The sequence below is a fragment of the Kwoniella pini genome, chromosome 2 (assembly GCF_000512605.2).
Source record: "Kwoniella pini CBS 10737 chromosome 2, complete sequence".
NCBI lineage: Eukaryota > Fungi > Basidiomycota > Tremellomycetes > Tremellales > Cryptococcaceae > Kwoniella > Kwoniella pini.
In genome coordinates this window covers 352013-373197 of record NC_091717.1, presented here as the reverse complement: position 1 = coordinate 373197, position 21185 = coordinate 352013, and the positions used below count along the sequence as shown (strand labels likewise).

The following is a 21185-nucleotide window of genomic DNA, read 5'->3' as shown; positions in this document are numbered from 1 at the left end:
AGCCCCTTTCTCCATCACTCGGACTCAAATGTATTTCTTCGCCTGGTTTTCGACCGGCACAGAAGGGTCCGAATACCGATAATGCTTCGGTTTTTTCGCCTCTGCGTCTGTTTCAGTATTAAAGCACGATCAATAAAGTGAACTCTTACTTTATGATGGTGATGAGGCTACCTCCCTTTTTCATCATCAAATCCCTTTTGCGGTCTACCTTGCTCAATGAGCCATCGCTGTGATACGTCTAAAGGATTGCATATTCGCTGACACTTGCATTTTGCATGCTTCTTTCTTGCCACCACCTTCACCTACATCATCAAGTATTAAACTGGAATATCGCTAGACAAACCCTTCCTTTCTCATCTCCTATATATACTACGCTTGACCGGTATCTAAAAGACCCAAGGCTCGCTTACTCTCCTTAGTTGCCCCCGTCCTTGCTTTGTTTGTGAGTACAAGTTTCACCCTCATACTTTTCTTCTTGACATGTTCGAATCTACTTACACAACGAAGTATCAGTCGTCATTATCATGGATCAGAATCACGCACCCCCTTCTCCTTTACAGCAACATCGACATTCGTCCTCCCGTCATGCCAATCAAGGTTCAGCTTCTACACAAAGCTCCTCATCAATTGATAATAAGTTGAAAAACCCAGTTGGATTAGGTAGACAGGGAACTACGACCACATGTGCCAGTCCTACTTCCGCTCAGACCAATCTGACACAGTGGTCTGGGGCGCAAGAACCTTCTTCTTCGGCTACTTCTTTGCCCCAGACAACAACCTCGATGTCATGGTCTCAGGAATCTGAAGAAGCCGCAGTAGAAAGGTGGCGGGCGCAAAATCAATCCACATCATCTACTTTGACAACATCAACTTCATCTTGGGAACACAACACAAATACACAGCCTTTAGCATCTTCCAGTCGATGTCCCTCACCTCATCATATTTCCATCGAATTATCTGACACGACAATACAATCACACTCACCTCGTCCATATCCTACAGACGCACCTTCTTCGTCTCTTCTAACCTCTGAACCACTCAATCGTACTGCATCAGCTAATGCCTCTCCAACAATGCATACTCCCGAACCCTCTCCTCCTCGTCGTAAACGCCACCGAGCCTGTTCCCTTCCAACCGCCACGCCAATTTTCAAGAGAAGAAAGTCTCGACACGATACCCCTACTCCATCTGAAATATGGCAAAGAACATATGAAACCGGTCGAACATCCCCGACGAAGATACAAAGGCAAAAAGCGGCAGCGGCTGAACTAGGTAGAGTACTAAGAAGTAATCGCCAAATCAAAGCAGTAGCAACGACTCAAGAACAGCATTGTGTAGTCGCTTGTCGCCAACCAGCTATAAATGTTAGCTCTTTACGCACGCTGGATGCAACGGAGATACTGAAAAATCCACAACTCCGACATGACTTGTTGTTCGATAGTCTAGCCTTCAGGCCTGTTAATTTACCTTACGAAGTACCTTCAAAACCTGGCTATGCGGAGATTGTAACCGGTGGCAAGACTCCTGTGGTTGATCCCAGGGCATCAAGTTTCGTAGCCGACATGTACTGGGACAGTATAGCTGAGGAACTTTCGACTGGTTGTAGATGTGTACGTTGGAGCATGCCCAAAAATCAAACCAAATTGGTTGGTAGAATGGTCGAAAAACTTGAAAGAATACCCCAATGTCTATGTGGAAGATGGCGAAGGGATTTGACCGAGAACGAATGGTGGTCTCGTGCCGCTGTGTGGCCATCCAGATTACCTGAACTGATCAGAAGTGAGTCAAACACCACTGAGCCGCTTTGTACACTATACTGATAGGGGGTTTGTAGCTCTGCGAGAGATTCTGGTTTCGCTCATGGGATCAACTACACCTTGCCCCAATCATTTCGCTCACTCTTTCTCGAAGGAAGCCCTCGAGGCTCATGAAGCCGTTTGTCCAACTGTCACTCATGCTTTAGTCCCCGAGCTGTATGCCGCCCTCGATCCCGAATTTCTTACTATCCAAGCGAGACGAGGAGTCTTCGATCTTCATCTTTTCGAGAAACTTGGTGAGGCTATGAAAGTACACTGCGCACCCGTCAGGGATGAGGTGGTCGACGATATGGTACGAACTGCCTTGTCCGGAGATGTCGCTAAAGGGCTACGAAAATGCTTCGACTGTGCTGAAGTCATGAAGCTCGTGAGTTCACACGACCACATTGTATTTATTACTTAAGCTGACGTTGCTCTCCAGGATATCGCCAATCATCAAGTTCACGCTCTTCGACCGTACCTCTGGGACAACGCAAATCAACATGAGTACAGCGCCTTCCAATCGATCCTCGCTCACAACTCAACCACTCCTGAAAACTCAATCACAAGGCAGTGGATCAATTCTGCTTCGCGAAAAGTCCTCTTTGCTGCCGAACCCAGAATTCGACCACACCTGATCGGCAAGTGCGACTGCAAAAACAACAAGGAGCTGGTTATCCGTTCTTTAGCGACTGGATTTATTGAACTCGTTTTTGAGCAGTGGGACAGCGAGAAGAGTATTTGGCCACCCACCGTTACTAAACGAGTTATAGGATCGAACGGTATTCCAGTCTTGGATAGTATTCACAAATCTTCGATCAAAATTCCAGAATCGTTCAAGATGGATACTAGACGAATTAGAGATTTCCATTCTGAAGTAATTGACATTGCTATCTCCCATATGGTCTTATTAGCATTCCGTGATTTATTCAATCAACATAATGGAAAAGTTTCACCAGAAGTTTTACAGTCTGTTTTGAAAAAAGCTAGATCAGATATAGAATGGACTACAGATCAACTTTCAACAATTTCCAAAAAATCTGAAGAGTCTATAACAACCACTGAAGAACAAAAATTAAAATCCGATTTAGCTTTCATATTAGCTTTAAGGATCGTTAGACCTAATTCTGGATTAACCGATGAGATAAACAATTTACCAAATCAAGAAGAAATGAAAATCGTTTCTAAAATTGCATCTACTTTAACAACATATTTAAATGTTAATTTAACTCAAGATTCCAATTTATTGAAAGGGAATATGAAAAGATTGAAAATTTTCTTAATTGAAAAAATTTCAAATATATTATTAAGTTATAGATTAAATCCAACTTCAACTTTTTATGATCAAAAAGTTGATAAATGTTTAAAGAGATCTTATGAATTATCACCATCATCATCATCATCAAATAATAAAGATATTGAAATGTTTGATCAACAACAACAAGAAAAATTAGAAAATAAAACAAATTCTTCTTCGTCTTCTTCTAGAGAAATAAGAGAAAAATATGAAATTTTTTTAATTAAATCAAAAAATTCTGAAAATGAATTTATTAAATTAAATGGAATGGAAGGTATAATTGAACCTATTAAAGAATTATCAAATAGAATGATTAAAATTATTGCTTTTAATTTAAGTGTTTTTGGTGAAATTTATGCTGGACAAGGTATGATTATTGGATCTGGATAGAAGAAATCAATAATATCAAAATGAACAATTTTGATTTTCATTCAAAAAAATTAAATCGGCATCTGTATTTGGTGTTACATTAGTAATTAATCCATTTGGTCAGATTTTTTGTATACCTATTTATTTACCCTGTATATAATATTATACCATTTTTGTAGATCACAAATGAACATACGGATTTCTGTACTTCTTTCACCTTCATAATTGTATATACACTATGCATACCTGTGTCAAAGGCTTTCATATTCTCATATGGGTTATTTAGATACAAGGAGAAGAATGCAAAATTTATGTGCATTTTAATGATCGACCTCATGCAATCATTCTCAATTTGAATGCTTAAGGTCAAGGCTTATCACAATGTATATAAGCCTAATATGGCATTCATGGTATCTACCAGTATTTTTCGTAGGTCGAAGGAATCAAAAAGCGGGTTACATTTACATAAAGGTCATTAAAGGTCGAAAACGTTAAAATAAAAAATGCAGAATCCAGCGAATGCAATGGCAACACCAACACCAACACCAATTTTCTGCCAGAAGTTAAGGTGTCTAAGTAGGTCTAGGTTGACACTGCGGTAGCTTGTTGAGCTTTTGCAGAAGATTCTTTAAGTGCCAAAAGTTGTTTGGATCTGAATGATTCGTAGTGGATCTGAGCGGTAGTTTCGATAAGATCCTGCAAGTGAGTTCTTAAATGCATTTTTGATATTAGTAATATGACCTACGTACTTGACCTGAGAGAACCAAGAGGCGTGGTGATTCATGACTGTGGGGAAAATGGTAACTAACCTAGTAAGGAAATTCCTCAAGTAGATGAACTCGCAGTGTCTCTCATCTTCTACATTGATCACTCCCCATCTGTTCTTTCGACCCCTGACGGGTTTCCCGTCGATGATCACTGATCGCTCGGAGCCGACAACAGCGAAAGGTAGCATTTCCTAATACATCAAAAGGATCAATTACTTTCATCTATGATATCGAAACTTGATGATTACTGAGTGGGGTCTAGAAATCCGCAAGATTTGACCTAAGCAGCTATATAGGAATTGCACATACCTTGATCCTGTCATTTAGTTGTAATTCTTCTTCGTCCAACTCATCAGCATCAAATGGGAAAAGTCGTATTTGGTTGTATTGAAGTTCTGCCATTACCTGACATACCTTGTCAGCTGTCATTCCATCAGTCCTGCAAAACACAGCTAACCCTTTGCTTGAAGATAGCTCTTTCTTCCAAAGTCAGAGAATCGGATTTAGCAATGACCGGAACTACGTTGACTACTTCCGCTAACTTCCTCAAGACAGCAATATCAATCTATGAGGGTTCTGAAATCAGCATTGTTTCCGTGGGCACATACCTAAGGTAGGCGGGTATAGCCATAGGAAAATTTGGAAGAGACGTACAGGTTTCAAAGTATGTCCGGTTGGGTTGATGAAGAATAGACAACAATGGATTCTAGTATCTGGGATATGTCTATCTCGCATAGCTGTTAATTCCTTTCGCAAGTAAGCTGAATGTTGATCTTTAATCTGCATCGGGTTTTTAGTTCATCAGCTTGTATCTACTAAAGGAGTGTCAAGAAGCTGAACCACAGAAACACGCACGTATTTAACGATTGGATCCCAGCATCCTTCGTTATTTACATTATCACCGTAACCAGGTGTATCGATGATATTGAGCTTTAGCCTTACTCCATTCTCAACGATGACTGTCGCCCATTTCAATCGTCAGCTGATTTTGAGGGTATCTCGCACGTCAATTATATGAAAGACAGACATACCATGGGACAAAGCGTGTATCTCGGTGGTTTGTCTAGGTTGTATATCAGGTTCAATCCTCCCCTTTGAATCGATAAGATGAGATGCAAAGAGAGTGTTGATTAATGTCGATTTTCCCAGTCCAGTTTGTCCTATCATAAGCCATGTCAGCAAAGGAGGGATCCGAGCGAAGAAACAATTTGATTCACCAACTACCATGACATTGAACTGGAAACCTCTCTTTAGCAGCTTATGCTCAATCTGGCGGGTGATAGCTACGTGCAATATATGATATTCGATTAGCGATGGCGTGAGTCACTGAATAGGTGAGAGATGTCTCGTCTCAGAGGCGATTTGACTTACAGTCAAAACCGACATAAGAAGCAGCCGATATCTCCTCAGGTTGAGAGGACACCATGGAGGTAGCCATTGTGATTGTATGGAAGGGTGAGCTAGTACCGGGTGGAAGGAAAGCTAGACGCTATGGCGTCAGGAGTTGGTGAGTGTGGAATGATAGAGAGGATACAACAAGGATGAAGGTGTGAAGTGACTATTGAATAGGAATGTAGTTATACAAAGGTAGAGATTATCAGCACAGACGCTCGAACTGTTCAACGTTGAAGTGAAACACCAAACCACGCGACAGACAAGGGAGGGGCACCATATATATGAATAACGAGATAAAATTGGGATAAATAAAGAAAAAAACAAGCTGAATAAATTGCAATGACCATATGTGTTCCACGTTGATGAGTGGCGATATCCGCGTCATCTGATGGTTGATTTTCAGACACAAACAAACAAAATCAAATATATGAAACCAAAACATCTTCTCTCCCTGGAGTATACATACTACACTGATTGTCTCGACTTCCATCTTGCAAACTCGGCGTCACATATCGAGCAACACTCATCCATTCACCACCTAAGACCTCGACAAATTGAGGCAAGATGGCAGCACCACCACAAGATGTATACCTTGCTGAAGGGTTCGACCCAAACACATTAAGAGTGAGCTGGATTTTGCTTTGATTTGCGCATGAATGGATGCTGATTGGATCTGAATAAATCAAAGGTCCCGCAACTCCGGTAAGATCAAATCGTATACGCATACACCGCTTTGTCACTGATACTCTCCTCAGATCAATATTGCTTGAACACGGACATGGGATAACCTCAACAGCCAAAAAAGCAGAGTTAGTAGAAGCCTTTGAACGATATGTTCTGCCTCAAGCATCGGTAAGCTTGTCCTCCCACTATGTTTGGTTTAGTATACCGGTAGCTTACTGCTTCTGATGCTATTCTATAGGCATTACGGACCAAGGCAGGCAAGGTCAAGCCATCAGGAAAAGGGATTATCACAGTTTCAGAGAATGGAGACGAAGCTCCAGCTGTACCAGCCAAAAGACCAAGAGCGAGGTCTAGAAAAACAACAACGCAAGAGCCTGAGGTAGAAATAGTAGTAACTGAAGAGATCGTAGAAATCGAACCTCCTGCTAAGAAACCCAGAGCAAGTAGGGCTAGGAAGTCGGTATCAATTGAACCAGAAAAGAAAGCTACTAAGGGCAGGGCGAGAAAGTCTGCAGCAGATGTAGCAGGCAAAATCGAAGAAGTGGATGCTGGAGTCGAAGCTGAAGTTGAGGACGAAGATACACCTGTAAGTCGATTCGCATTTAGATGCTCGATATATTTTCCCGATTGTTGATGACACATATAGGCACCATCCTCGACTAGAGGAACAAGAGGGCGTGCTTCACTTGCACCTTCAACACCCTCCCTGATTACTCCAGCAAGTGACAGACGACGATCCGCCATCGGATCATCGTCTTCTGCCACCACTGAACTTCGCACACCATCAGTCGGTCCTGAGATTGTCAAGCCTCCTAGAAGTGCACGAAAAAGTGAACCAGTAAAGCCGCTCGATCATTTGGCCGAAGAAAGTGAAAAAGAAGAATCACCAAAAAAGCCTATCAAACCTAAAACACCTAGAAAGTCAGCTGTAGCTGAGGAATCCGGCTTTTCCGATTTCAATCCCTTTCAAAGTGGTAGTGAAGCTGCCGCTGACGCCGAAAGAAGGCGTAGGAGAAAGGTAAGCTGTCTCCAATACAAATACCCTGGCCCAGCTGACAATAATACCAATCCTAGTCGTCGCTGGGGCTTGAAGGTATGAGGAAGCCGACACAGCCTCGATTTTCCGAACCAGCTCCCTCGGCCTCTACGCCGACTACACCGGGCCTGAGGAGAGTTGGTCCGAGTCGAGAACACCTGCGAACACCTCCTTCGGACGTCAAAGCAGCTATGAAGCGTGAACTCGACGCTGCTGTAGAATACAATCAAGCGGTAGAGGAGAAGTTGAACCAAATCACTACCAGGGATTCAGAAGAGCCTCCTCGCGTCACAGTTGAGTCTCATGTCGTACCAGTTGAAACGAACTCGTTGGTCAGAAGAGTGGAGAGTCAGATTGCCCAGGTCCCCGCACCGAGAACCACGATCCCTCTCTCTGTATTATTCCTCTTACTGTTGTCATTACTGGCGAATTTAAAGAATCAATCATCTTCTCTCGGTTACTGCGATTCAGCGTCAAACACCAACGACGTGATATTGTATCGACAAAGCGCTTATGAAAATGCACAAGCTTGCATAGCACGAAAAGCATCATTGGAACTAGATGATCACGAAGCGGCAAAAGCTGTCCAATGTGATGTGTCGGATCTTCCTCTGGTACCCTTCCTACCTCGTCCGACTGGATGTACGCCTTGTCCGCCTCATGCGGAATGCACAGACGGACACATTGTTTCGTGTATACCGGAATACATTCTCTCACCGCACCCCTTAGGATTCTTGGGATCGGTAGTGGATGGATTGCCCGGAATCGGACCTCGAGCATTCCCCCCTAGTTGTAAGCCAGATACGGCAAAGAAGAGAATGATAGGTGGTTTAGCGAAAGAAATGGAGAAAGAACTGAGCAAAGGAAGAGGATTGTTGGTGTGCAACGGATTAGGCAAAGATGATGGTAAAAAGGGTGAAGGTGAGAGATACGGCGTTGAAGAGAATGCATTGAGGGAAAGATTCTTAGCTAGAAGAGACGTAAGTCTTTTGTCAAATCCTCTTGCCCAAGTGAGATATGAGTTAGCTGAGACAAGATGTAAACAGCCGAAATTTAGTAAAGAACAATTTGACGAGATTTTCGAGTCGGCGCTGAAGGATCTGGTGGAACATGATGATGTTATTGAGTCGATTGATATCCAGTGAGTTGACCCAGAATGATTATGGCAGGCGACCTTGAGCGAGATGACAGGTCCATCCGCTCTCCCCAAGGACCTTTGGACAATCACCTAACTCATATAAGAGTTCCAAACTGATCAATCGTCCTATCGCAGTGGCAAGTCGTGGTATGCTTCGTCAAGGACTGATTTGACTCTCGGATGCCGTGCCAAATTGGAAGCAAAAGATCTGTTAGATAGATGGAAATCCCAGATCGGTGGTTAGTAGTGATGACTTCGCACACGAATGACGACGAGTGCCACTAGCTGACTCCAACATAATCTCATAGGGACTGCCGCTGTCATTACGATCATAATGGCTTTACAATCTGAAGTGAAAAAGCGAAGAGCGGAGAAATACCGAGCGGAAGAATTAGCCCAAGTCGCTTTGAAAAGATTGCAAGATCAGGTATGTCCGCTAGCGATGAAAACATGACTGTATGCGATTGAGCTCATACTTGTGATAGGAACAATCGCATTATGTTGACCCATCTTTGACACCTAACCCATTCATTCCTCCGGATCAATTGCGTGATTTGGTGATGCCTCCTAAAGGTTCGACAGCTTCGCGATCTCGATTGTGGGCAAAGGTACAAGATCTAGTGGAACATAACGCGAATATAGCTGTAAGAGAACGAGAAGTTAAAGGAGAGTTGTGGAAAACTTGGGAATGGACTGGGACAGGGGCTGTAGGTGAAAGACACGTCACGTGGGAGCAATGATTTAGACGTTGGTTGATATATATCTTGTACTTTTGGTCTGTGATTCTTGGGATTTTTACTTTCACTAGTCTTGAGGGAGATGAGTGTCATGCAGTTGTTTTCTCTCAAACGATCAAATGGTCAACTTGAAACGAATTACGATTGGGAAATGGTAAGAAGAAATGAAATAGAATTAATGTATAAATGGACGACCTCCACTTTCGAGTAATTGATCGTTAAACCTGACGCAACTTCACCCTACTCCTGTCAACAATGAATCCATCATTCCCGCTTTCTTCTCTTCTCTGCTCTTGATTCGGATATATACTTGATAGATACTTTGCAAGTATCTTTAGCGAACCATCAAGACGTCATCTACACTACTTGCGATTATTCTTTTCGTGTCCGCTCTCGTTTATCTACTCGTTAAGCGGGGAAATACCAACAAACAAGAAGAAGGGACAGCAGATAAGATGGTTAGTCTACCTTCGGTATCATATGAGAATCAGATGGAAGAGTAGCTGATCGTATTTTCTTGACATGCTCTATCTGTTTCTTTTGTATCCACGCTTCTGTTCGGGTCTATGTTGGTCTACACGGAAATAGCCTTTACCAGGATCAAGTTCTCGAGAGAAGGGAGTCATAGCTGATTTCAGATCAATCACTGGAGCTAAGTGAGTTGACCGTATATTGAAATTCATTAAATTTTTGGGCATGACGAGATCCGTGATTTGTTCGGTATGAAAATCTCGAGGGGTTTTTCATTTGATATGGTATTGGCATTTGGCATGGATAGTCGAAAGATCAACGAACTAATGAGCCGTCTTGCAAAACGTAGTGAAAAAGACGCAACTAAATTTGTCAAGAAATACAAAAACTTAGAAGCTGTGAGTTTTTCTTGTCTTCACTGTGTTTTTCAATGCAAATAAATGATTAAATCTGTGAATGTTGACTTCCCTTTTTGATCTGGATCAATAGGCCCTTGATAATTATTATAACGATCCTGCTTCTATTAATGCAGGAACATCAACATCTAATAAAGCACAAGAAAAGAAATTAGCTCAAATATGGGAAGAACATAAAGGTGAATTCATGTAATGAATATACCATACAGATAAAGGGATACTAACTAGTTATACTACGTAAAAATAGATTCATCAGATCCTAAGTTGATAAAGATTGATGGTACGATGGCGCTATGTGAAGAATTAGGTATAGATCCTGAAAGTGTAAGTTTCGCTAATTACATTAATTATTTTAGAACTCTCCATTAACCAACAAAAGATTGGTTGACTGATTGTTTTTGTTGACATCCTGACAGGACTCTGTTCTATTCTGCTTAGCAACTGATTTAGGATCAAAAGTTACTGGAGAATGGGAGAAAGAACCTTTTGTTAGTGGTATAGCATCTTATCCCGGAAAGTAAGTCGATCATTTCTTGTCGTCTCTTTTAAAAAGTGATTTGTTTTTACCTGTTACTGATTCTCCAAGCTGTTAAAATAGTATCGATTCTCTAGCTTCACTTAAATCTTACCTACCTACACTTCGTAAAAAACTTAATACAGATCCAGCATATTTCAAAAAAGTTTATATGCACGTTTTTACTTTAGCAAAAGGACAAGATTTCGGTGCAAGAACATTACAACTTGAAATGGGTTAGTGTTTTTTTCTTCTTTTTTCTCCTTGTCTTGTCTAATTTTTCGAAAAACAAAAAGAAAATGACTTTTGACATTTTTTTTTTTCAATTAATTTTTAGCTATAGGATTATGGACAATGTTTATACCTCCTGCACTTTCTTCTTGTCCTTCATCACTTTGTAAAATAACAAATAATTCAATTCAACAACAACAACAACAACCTGAATTTACTAAAAATGAATTTGATCTTTGGATTGAATTTATTAATAAAAAAGGTAAATCAATAAGTAAAGATACTTGGAGTCTTTTAATTGATTTTATTAAAAGTATTGATAAAGATTTTAAAGAATATGATGATGAAGGTGAATTTTTAATTCTCGTTAATTCTCATATTCTTCGATAATTTGATTTTTTTGGGATATACTGATGTGTTTGTTTTTTTTTAAAAAAAAAAAATTAGGTGCATGGCCTTCAACAATTGATGATTTTGTAGATTTTGTACGTACTAAACGAAATATCAAATAAAGTGATATTCACTTGCAAAAGTATACATCTCGATTTAGTAGAATCAATTGATCGAATCCAAGATTGATCGATTAAATACTAATTTCCATTTATATTTGATCTATTCTATGTATTTTAATTATTTTCCAATCTATTTCTTCTTTTTACATCTTATTTAGATTCAAAGAAGTACATAATACATACACATGATTCATGACATATTGTATGATAGTCCGGAATAACTTAAATATTCTTAAAGTCATAAAACAATTGTAAGGCAGCTATGAATGAATGCGCGGTACCATAATTTGTCAGTACACAGAATCGTATCATTGAGCTTTCAACATTTGGCATTTGGCATTCGGCATTCACATGATTTTCAAGATTACAAAATATGATTGACTTTCCCTTTAGTTGAGACTGGTCGCATCATTTACTTTTTAATCGCTTTGCAGCTTCTCCTAAAGCATCCATAGCATCTTTCGCACTATTATCATTTCTCTCATCAAATTCACCAGATACTAATTCCCACCCAGTATTAGTTGACATCATGCTCATACTTCCGCGTCGACTAGATCCAGTATTGATCGTAGATTGAAAATCAGAGCTTCCATCCACTTGATGATGTATTGATTCTCCGACATCTTTGGTTGAATCTGCTGGATTTCGACTTTCATTATTATTTTCCATTTCATTCCATACTTTATCCCGTTCATCATAAATTTCATTAACTGGAGTTAATTTATAAGCTTTACTAACTATTGCTTCTCTTAATTCATTTAAACTTTGAGCAGAAGTTGAAGTTCTTGAAGATAAAATTGATAATGCTATTGAAGCTCTTTCTTCTGAATCAGCTTTATCTAATCCATTCAAAATATCATCATCATCTTCTCCAATTGATTTATATATTTCAGAATTAAAAGTAGAATAAGACGATTGAGGTTTAAGTGATAATGTTTTTGGAGTTGTTTGATTTTTTTGTGAAAGAGGGATTAAATGGAGTGAATCTAGAGTAGTTGGGCGTGAATCAATTGCAGATGAAGGTAATGATAAATCAGGATTGGATTGAAATGTTCTTATTCCAGGTCTTGAACAGTGTTGAGGTGAGTCGATTTTCAGCAAAGTCGGGTTTAATTTGTCAAAATTATTGTCCTTACTCAGTGTTTGATGATCATTACCCTCATCGCTATAGGCTTCATCCAGCTCGATCACTCTGGGACTTATACTATCCTCCATCGACATGGATGGAGTGATGATCTCGCTCCCGACGGAGGATTTTGATTTCGACATGGAGAAATCATAGTGCACCCCAAAGGATTCAGATGATTTCCTAGGTTCGTGCTCGTCTTCCGACAATGGTATGAAAGGAGAAGAAATTTGGTACGTGACCTGAGAAGCAGATGGTGATCTACGTGAACGTGCAGGTGGGGGCGGTGATTTTGGCAAATCTTCGATTGAAGGTCGTTTCGAAGGTGTCTTGTACCCTGACAGAGTGGGTTTGTCTAGCCATTTGTTGTTTCTGGTGGAACATGAGGGAGATTCAGGCGGGACAGGTATTCTATCGTCTTTGAGACGTTCATCAGGTGGAGTTGAGGACGGGTATGACGCTTTTGTCAGTGTTTGATCGAGAATGCTTTTTCCCCATTCTCCCTCATCTTCTTCTCCTAGACCGAATGTGGATTCCCTGAACGTTTGAATCTGTCTCGAGAATCTCTTCTTGTTCCTACTGCGAGGCAGGAGATAGCTCTCGCTGTCTTCCGTTATAGAGACCGCGCTCGTTGCTGGGACAGGTGGCTGATCTTGGGAAAGTGGAGTTATGTGTCCTGTATCAGATGAACCAGCAGCCGAAACAGGGAAACTGTCAATTTTGCGTCTTCCAGCTCGACTAATCACAACGACTTCAGGCTCCATCTCGCTTTCTAGACTTAAATGTCTTGCAGCTAATTCTAGTTGATGAGGCTGATCATGCCTTCTGGTCGGTGTCGTCATCGGCGTGGTTGACGGTGAGTTTTCAAAGCTGAACTTCTTCAATAGAGCACTATGAGATAGCTCAGATGAAGGACCTAGAGGTGACTCTTGCCTGAATGGCGCATCTAGGAAGCGCGAAGGAGGCGCGGAAAGGGGGGCTTGGTACAGCCTACTTGAACCTCGTATAGGTAATGTGGAATTCGCATTTTCATGCTGTTTCTTCCTCGCTGCTGAAATGAGCAATAAATCGGACTCGGTTAGTCCTTGAGCTTTGAGAGAGAGAAGCCATCGTTCGGGCAAGTCTGAGAGATCTGGAGAGACGTGTAAGTCATGCTGATCACGAATATGAGCGATGTTCACAGTACGAGAAACAAAATCACGCACACCAACGTTAAAAGGTCTTCCGATCCCTTTATCTCCCTCATCAACCTCCTCTCCTATCCGCTTAACTTTTTCCCAACTGTCATCCCAGCCTGTTGTCTTCCTTCGACCCCTTTTCCAAGTACTTGTACTGAATTTACGAGGTGACTGATTGTTCGTTGAAAGGCCGATGTTCCCCTCAGTATTCCGCCTGATCACACTTCCAACGCGGTTCAACCCCTTGCCTATTCCAGATAGCAATTGACCCGAAGATCCCTTCCTTTTCAACAAACTACCAGAAGCTTGCGAAGGTTCCGACGAACTGGATGGTCCATCGTATGATTTGATATAAAATTTTTGCGAATTAATCGAATCCGCAGATATGGAAGATTTACCAAATCCTACCTTCTGCTTGGGAGTAACGGAACACGTTGGATTGGGCTTGGGAGGTATAATTCCCGAAGGACTACCTTGTGTAGTCAACGTCGTTGTACTTCGATTCAGGATTGTTGAACGGGAATAATTACCGTTTGTATATGGGAACGGATATGCTGAAGATGAAGCCAAAGGAGTAGAAGGGGATAAGGATATTACTGATGGAGATGAGGGTATACGTGTAGGAGCAATAGGTGATTGACGTAAGGGGACGAAAGGTGGTGCAGGAGATTTGTACAATTTCCTATAACAAGCAGAGAACGTGTCAATACCCCAGAGCCAGGTATAATTACATTGACTTGATTGCACTCACATGTTGTGATCATTTCTGGTTTCTATATCATCTTTGGTTAATCCTGAAAAATCGATTCCTAACCCACCAGCGGGAAGTGCAGGTAAAGCTTTATCGCTGGACATTGAACGTTTCGTTGGTGGTCTTGACATCATAGATTGTTTCGGTTATCTTCGATATTTCGAACGTGGAGTAGTAAGGTGTTATCTCTTTGAATTGTCGAGTGTGGATGAGTCTGTCTCGTAAACGAAGACGGTATTCGTTGACTCAGCGAGTGTCAATGGGTTTCTTGTGGTCTATCGATCCAGTCAAGTTGCCTAAAGTACCTTTAAATTTCTCAATTGATAATTGAGATTGAATGATAAGAATGGGAATAGTGAGATTGTGTTATCCTCTTCTCCCTTTCAAAATAGTGGTTTGTCAGTCTCAAGTCACAGTCAGTAAGCAAGTATCCTTTACCCTGCGCACAGACGCACAGCATAACAACCTATCAATACACAATCACTTCGATCACACACACACGCAATAACATCCCACATCATAGCACATCCCCTCCAACGTGTGATCTTTCACAATCAAGCTATCATCTCCACTTTACGGACCATGACAAGTTGATTTTGCACCAATTGAACAAATAGCATCGAGAATGTCAACATAGCTCTTTAACCGACTGCGAGGAGTGATGAGAAACCACAATCACAAAAGACACAGACTAGCTTAGCGGAAGGTCCGAGCGATCGATCTAACGTACTAACAGACGCCACATAGATATAATCCCATTTTCCACTCAAACATAGTGTTCGGTGATATATGATAAACGTGGCGTCGGTAAGGGGCCACGCTACAATTGGATTTTTTAATTTCAGATATTTCAGATTGCGCCCAAAAGATGCTCAAATGTTGATATAAAGCTTTATTTCTTACCACAATAATTGATAAAAGGCTGTAACTTAAAGTTCATAAACAGCTAAAACAAAATGTGAGCTGGTCACCGTCTTATCCGATTTGAACCAGCTGACTTGCTTGTGCATCGTAGGACTATCTTAGGTATCAACTTCGGTCAATCTTACGCTTCCATCGCTGTCATTGACAAGGTCAGTCTACCTCCTTGCTCTTCAGCCTTCCTTTATACTGATAGATGTCTTTGCCTCATTTAGGAAGGTCACCCAACATGTATCGCTAACGAAGAAGGTGAAAGACAAATTGCCTGTGCTATTTCTTACGTTGGTGAACAAGTTGTAAGTCCAATAACAACTCTTTGAACCAGTGCTTCTTGCTAATTTCGAAACAGTACATCGGTAACGGTGCTAAACCTCATCTCGTCAAGAATGGTAAAAACACAATTATGGGATTCAGAAACTTGTTAGGTCACACGTGAGTCTAATAATCTGCATTGTATTATTTGGAAAACAGCTAAAGAGGTATTATAGTTATGATGAAGTAGATCATACAACAATTTTGACTGCTCCTTTACTTGCCGATTCCAAAACTCCCGCTTATACAGTTGATATTCTTGTTCCACCACCAAAACCAGCATCTAATCCTAGATCAGCTGCTGCAAGCGGAACAGCTACACCTAACCCAGCAGCACTTGAACCTGTTCCTTCAACAAAAACAATAACTGTACCAGAAGTTACTTCCTTATTCCTTTCAACTCTCCTTACTTCCGCTACCGACTTTTTAGGTGTTAAACCAACTGCATGTGTAGTTTCAGCTCCAACATGGTTTACCTCTGCTCAACATGATGCTCTTAAAAAAGCAGCTCAAGATGCTGGAATTGCCGTTTTACAAGTTCTTGATGAAGCTGCTGCTGTTTTAGTTGGATACAGAGTTGGATTATCGGAAGAAAGGAAAAGTAGAGGCTTGTTAGGTAAACCTGAAGAAGGTAATGCAGGTGAAGAAGAGAAGAGAGATAAAAAAGTGGTAGTTTTGGATATGGGAGAAACTAGTTTGGCCGTTAGTGTTGTTCAAGTCTCAGAAGGTGAATATACCGTTTTGAACAAGGGTAGAGATGATCGATTAGGTGGAAGAGAGTTTGACAACTTGGTGAGTACGGTTTTGACATATCTGATCCAGCTGGATTGGATTCTTGAAGATGGTCAAGCTAAAACTTAATGCCTCTGCAGCTCCTCAAACACTTCTCCAAGGAATTCACAAAGAGGACAAAAGTTGCTCTTGACCTTCCATGTGGACCAGATGCTTCGGCCGCTGACAAGCGAGCTGATGCTAAATTGGTGCTTGCTGTCGAACACACTAAACGATCTCTCTCTGCTTCTTCAGGTGCAGCTACCTGTGCAGTCGAATCATTGAAAGATGGATACGATTTGTCATCATCTATCAACCGATTAAGATTCGACGGTTTGGCTTCCAATGTATACAGACAAGTTGGAAACAAACTAAACGAAGTCGTCAAGGAAGCTGGATTAGATTTAGCTGAAATCGACGAGATCTTGTTAGCTGGTGCTTCAACTTTGTTCACTGGATTACAACAACATCTATCTCTCCTTGTCTCTCCCACCACACCAGTAACTTCAACCATCGATCCATCTGAAGTTATCGCTATCGGATGTGCTCTTCAAGCCCTTCACCTCGAAAACTTGAAAGAAGATAACTTGAAAGTAGAAGATGTTTTAAGCTCAACGAAAGAGAAAGTAGATGTCACTTCAGCTCCTATTGGATTAATCATTCCAGGACAAGAATCAGATGAATTAGTAGCTGTTGTAATTGATGCAGGAGCACCTTTACCTGTAAGAAGAAGAGTTGCTATTCCAGTTGAGAAAGCTGGTTTAGTAGGATTGGAATTATGGGAAGGTAAACATGAAGTTAAAATAACTAAAGTTGAAAGAGCTCCTATTGAAAAATCAGAAGATGATGATGAGGATGAAGATGATGAAGAAGAGGAAGAAGATGAAGAAATTAAAACTCCAATTACAAAGAAAGTTAAAGTTTTAGGTGGTGTACAAGTTGATTTCAAAGGTGAAGGACAATTAATTCTTGAAGTTATTGTTCAACGTAATGGAGGTTTGAATGTTAAGGCCTGGCAAGAAGGAAATGAATCTCAAATTGATTCTTTTGAAGTTTAATCCTCTTAATTGGTCAAATTTTTTAGATATTTAGATTCACCTTTTTTTATATCTGTGCATATGCCATTCAATGGTAGTAGACCTGTCAAATATTGCATGGATTTCTTGCATTTGCATACTATGTCATGGAACAAGGGTTGCGGTGAGCGTACATGCAAGGCAAAAACATGCAATGTTCGATTAAGATTATGAACTATTGAGAGAAAGAGTATTTAAAGTTAAATTACATGATTATCGTAATTTCTTATCTTCGAAATACACCTTTTAATCACACATATCATAGATCAGCATCAACTTTTAATTTAAAAATCGACGATTAAATGCTCACTTTCAAATATCTCATTTGCCAAATAGCCGCACTAATTAAAACACCAATTTGTAATAAACTCCACCAAACTGCTCTTGAATTTGTTAATTCACTTGTATCTCTAAAAGTAGCTTCTACTTCTCTCATATACCTTTGTTCTCTTTGAATATCAGATACTTTATTATTCAATTCTTTTATTTTTGAAGATAATGTTGTAACATGAGATGAATCGGCTCTACCATTTTTTTTAAAATTTTTATATTAGAAAATTATATTTTAATAATGCTTTAGAAAAAAAAAAGAATTATGAAGACTCACTCATTATCAGGTTTTGAACTTCCAACATTTATATCTAAATATAATTTTATATGTTGATTAATTAACCATCCACCAGTTATATTTGAATGTAAACAAATATTATGATCTCCTGGTTCATGTGATGTAAATGTAAATCTTCCATCAGGTGGTCCACGAGTATTAACTACTGTATGTCCTGATGATAATTCCTTTTTTTAATAAAAAAAAAAAACCAAACAAAATAAGTATCATTTTCGAGAAATTTTAAACTTTTTTTCTTTTCTTCCATACTTTCTTCCTTGTATGATTTACTTAACGACAAATTGACTTACTTCTACAGCTACATGTATTCCAACTTCTTCATCCATTTTCCATTGATTCAAAGGTTCATCCCATATATAAGCTTTATAATGACCTTTATTTCATCGAAAGAAAAAATCATAAATTATTAGCTTAAATTGACATCAACTTATGGTAGAAAATGCTAAATTACCTTCTACGATTGTATCACTAGGTAATTCTTCCATGAAACATCTCTTCTCATTTGATTCAAAGTAAAAATGCAATGCCTAAATGTTTTAAACGAAAATCAGTAAAAGATATACCTTCTTTAAAGCGAATATAACTAACGTTTACTGCCATTATCAGCGGTAGAGCTATCAAAGCGGATGATAACCTCATTTTGGGCCTTGAAGCTCAACGTGAACGATTAGAGTAGCTGCCTCTTCACAGCAAAGAAAGAAGCCTGTAGTATAGCCTGATGAATCTCTCTCGAAAGTGTCATAGTGAGATCTTTACGCGTAAGTTACACCTCATTCGATGATCTGCCACGTGGATCAGCTCAGAAGTTGAACATTCCACGTAAAAGTAGTCAAAGTGACGACACATAAAATAACAAAGAACAATAGAAGAATAAAAGCATTAATTATACTCTTCTCTACTTTTAAGAGTCTATCAAACGACGAAAATACGATTGAGTGTTGAGTGTTAAATACAAATAAGATGACAAACTCAGTCGTGAACGCTGTAGATGGTGTAATCACCTACTTGGCTGGAATTTTCGATAATCCAAGTATCAATTATAAAGAACTAGTCATCCTTTCAACTTGGGTTCAAACGGCTTTCGAAGTATATGTTTTGTGAGTATACCACAATACACCTCAATTATCCTTCGCTATACTACCTATTGCATGTACTGAAACCTGATGCTGATCGTTGAATTGAACACAGACGACGTCAAATGCCATGCTACGAAAGACCACTTCCACCTCCAGCGTTAAAACAACATATTTCGAAGGAAACATTTACAAAAGCTCAGTCTTATAGTAAAGATAAAACTAGATTCGCCCTTTTGAAATTGATCTTCGATCAATTCTTAGGTTGGGGTTTAATCAAATTAGGTGCTTATTCTGGATTATGGAATTTCTCTAGTAAATTATTGAGTAATATTGGAATTAGTCCTAATCGAGTAGTACGTGATACGTGATGATCCTCTAAACTTTTTCTCTTGGATTGAATTGTTTTTCAAGGTGTATATGCTAATGAGGCTTTACTTTCACTTTCTATAGATAACCCATTCTTTGACCTGGATGACTGTCCTTACTTTGATTTCATCAATACCTGGACTTCCTTGGTCATATTTCCAAACTTTCGTTTTAGAGCAAAAACATGGATTTAATAAATCAACTGTAAAACTTTGGATAACAGATACAATCAAAACATATGCTCTGGCAGCTGTTATTGGTCTCCCTGTCTTAGCTGGTTTCTTGAAAGTGATTGAATGGGCTGGAAAAGGTTTCGTGCCTTGGTTAATGGTTTTCTTGTAAGTCGCTTTCTTACTGTCAATTATTGAGTAAATTGAGAGACTGACCTTGATAATCGATTAGAATCTCAATTCAATTGACCCTACAAATTGTGTACCCAACTTTCAGTGAGTCAGCTACCGATGGAAATTTTACCTCACAACAAATTAGCTGACATCAGTTGTCCTAACTAGTCCAACCCCTTTTCAACAAACTCGAACCTCTCCCACAAGGGGAACTTCGAACTAAAGTTGAAGAATTAGCTGGCCAATTGGGTTTCCCTCTCAAGCATCTTTATGTGATTGATGGAAGCAAAAGATCTTCACATTCAAACGCGTAAGTGCACCAGACTCACCTCGAGCACTTAGGCAGAACGCGGCTGACTCTTGGCTATAGATACTTTTACGGTCTTCCTTGGTCGAAGCATATCGTCATCTATGACACATTGATCAAAGATAGTTCTGTCGATGAAGTTGTTGCTGTACTTGGTGAGCTTCAACTTCATTTCAACTCTTCAAGCACAAGCTGATTCTTGTTGTTTAGGTCATGAACTGGGTCATTGGTATCACGGTAAGCTTGAATGCGGTTTGCGACCATGTTCTTTCCGGACTTAGCTTACTCTTTTTTTAAATCAGCTCACCCTACCAAGCTTCTTCTTGTCACTCAACTACACCTCTTATTGACACTTACCATCTTCTCGATTTTCATCAATAACAAATCGCTTTACGCTTCATTCGGTTTTGACCCATCTTTGGCAGTCAAAGCCCCTCAACCAATTTGTATTGGATTCATGTTATTTCAACTTGTATTCGAGCCTACTGACGCATTGGTAAAATTCTTTTTAAATGCCGAAACTAGAAGAATGGAATACCAAGCAGGTGAGTTAGATATTGCATACTTAAAAGAAACAGCAAGGGAGGAAGCTGATTATTGGACAACGTTTTTATAGATGAATTCGCAGTTCAGCTTGATAAGAAGTCGGACTTATCTTCCGCACTGATCAAATTGCATATCACTAATTTAAGTTCACCTCATAATGATTGGCTTTATTCAATGTATCATCATAGTCATCCTACTTTACCTGAAAGATTGAACGCCATGGATAATTATACAGGTGAAAACACGTTGAAGCTCAAAGGAAAGCCTGCGGAAGGCGAAGTAGAAACAGAGGCTAAGAAGGATTTGTAGATGGGTCGTGAAAGTATTCATCAGAATCTTTGATAGTATACAATGGCTGGAGGACGAATGGCAGCCGTCACAGAGTGTTTGAAGCGATATGCATTATGCGATTCATTTATG

At 39.9% G+C, this 21185-nt stretch overlaps 8 protein-coding genes across 8 annotated transcripts; 5 read left to right on the top strand and 3 right to left on the bottom strand.

Moving 5' to 3' along the window:
- Nucleotides 1-524: 524 nt before the first annotated feature.
- Nucleotides 525-3483, top strand: I206_101457 (uncharacterized protein; the record flags this gene model as incomplete). The annotated part of the gene is made up of 3 exons (XM_019158272.1): nt 525-1779; nt 1835-2184; nt 2239-3483. The coding sequence occupies 3 exons, from the start codon at nt 525-527 to the stop codon at nt 3481-3483; spliced, it is 2850 nt and encodes a 949-aa protein (XP_019008885.1).
- Nucleotides 3484-4044: 561 nt separating this feature from the next.
- On the bottom strand, nt 4045-5667 carry I206_101456 (uncharacterized protein; the record flags this gene model as incomplete). Its single annotated transcript, XM_070202389.1, has 9 exons — nt 4045-4171; nt 4272-4420; nt 4539-4634; nt 4687-4794; nt 4884-5009; nt 5085-5188; nt 5261-5389; nt 5447-5512; nt 5601-5667. 9 exons carry the CDS (start codon nt 5665-5667, stop codon nt 4045-4047), a joined length of 972 nt encoding a protein of 323 aa, XP_070058490.1.
- A 521-nt stretch (nt 5668-6188) lies between these two features.
- On the top strand, nt 6189-9222 carry I206_101455 (uncharacterized protein; the record flags this gene model as incomplete). The annotated part of the gene is made up of 10 exons (XM_019158274.1): nt 6189-6248; nt 6313-6326; nt 6380-6476; nt 6547-6894; nt 6955-7326; nt 7383-8324; nt 8391-8485; nt 8618-8721; nt 8791-8909; nt 8968-9222. 10 exons carry the CDS (start codon nt 6189-6191, stop codon nt 9220-9222), a joined length of 2406 nt encoding a protein of 801 aa, XP_019008887.1.
- Nucleotides 9223-9674: 452 nt separating this feature from the next.
- I206_101454 (uncharacterized protein) lies at nt 9675-11363 on the top strand (the record flags this gene model as incomplete). Its single annotated transcript, XM_019158275.2, has 9 exons — nt 9675-9677; nt 9808-9875; nt 10040-10088; nt 10180-10285; nt 10354-10430; nt 10523-10623; nt 10705-10856; nt 10958-11200; nt 11299-11363. The coding sequence occupies 9 exons, from the start codon at nt 9675-9677 to the stop codon at nt 11361-11363; spliced, it is 864 nt and encodes a 287-aa protein (XP_019008888.2).
- A 408-nt stretch (nt 11364-11771) lies between these two features.
- I206_101453 (uncharacterized protein) lies at nt 11772-14549 on the bottom strand (the record flags this gene model as incomplete). The annotated part of the gene is made up of 3 exons (XM_019158276.1): nt 11772-13643; nt 13695-14349; nt 14419-14549. 3 exons carry the CDS (start codon nt 14547-14549, stop codon nt 11772-11774), a joined length of 2658 nt encoding a protein of 885 aa, XP_019008889.1.
- Nucleotides 14550-15207: 658 nt separating this feature from the next.
- On the top strand, nt 15208-17480 carry I206_101452 (uncharacterized protein; the record flags this gene model as incomplete). The annotated part of the gene is made up of 6 exons (XM_070202388.1): nt 15208-15296; nt 15434-15491; nt 15555-15635; nt 15689-15771; nt 15828-16443; nt 16524-17480. The coding sequence occupies 6 exons, from the start codon at nt 15208-15210 to the stop codon at nt 17478-17480; spliced, it is 1884 nt and encodes a 627-aa protein (XP_070058489.1).
- Nucleotides 17481-17711: 231 nt separating this feature from the next.
- On the bottom strand, nt 17712-18765 carry I206_101451 (uncharacterized protein; the record flags this gene model as incomplete). The annotated part of the gene is made up of 6 exons (XM_019158278.2): nt 17712-17741; nt 17809-18022; nt 18106-18293; nt 18417-18499; nt 18578-18653; nt 18715-18765. The coding sequence occupies 6 exons, from the start codon at nt 18763-18765 to the stop codon at nt 17712-17714; spliced, it is 642 nt and encodes a 213-aa protein (XP_019008891.2).
- Nucleotides 18766-19086: 321 nt separating this feature from the next.
- On the top strand, nt 19087-21074 carry I206_101450 (uncharacterized protein; the record flags this gene model as incomplete). Its single annotated transcript, XM_019158279.1, has 9 exons — nt 19087-19223; nt 19315-19555; nt 19653-19906; nt 19971-20014; nt 20081-20222; nt 20283-20374; nt 20430-20456; nt 20522-20764; nt 20836-21074. The coding sequence occupies 9 exons, from the start codon at nt 19087-19089 to the stop codon at nt 21072-21074; spliced, it is 1419 nt and encodes a 472-aa protein (XP_019008892.1).
- Between the last annotated feature and the right edge of the window lie 111 nt (nt 21075-21185).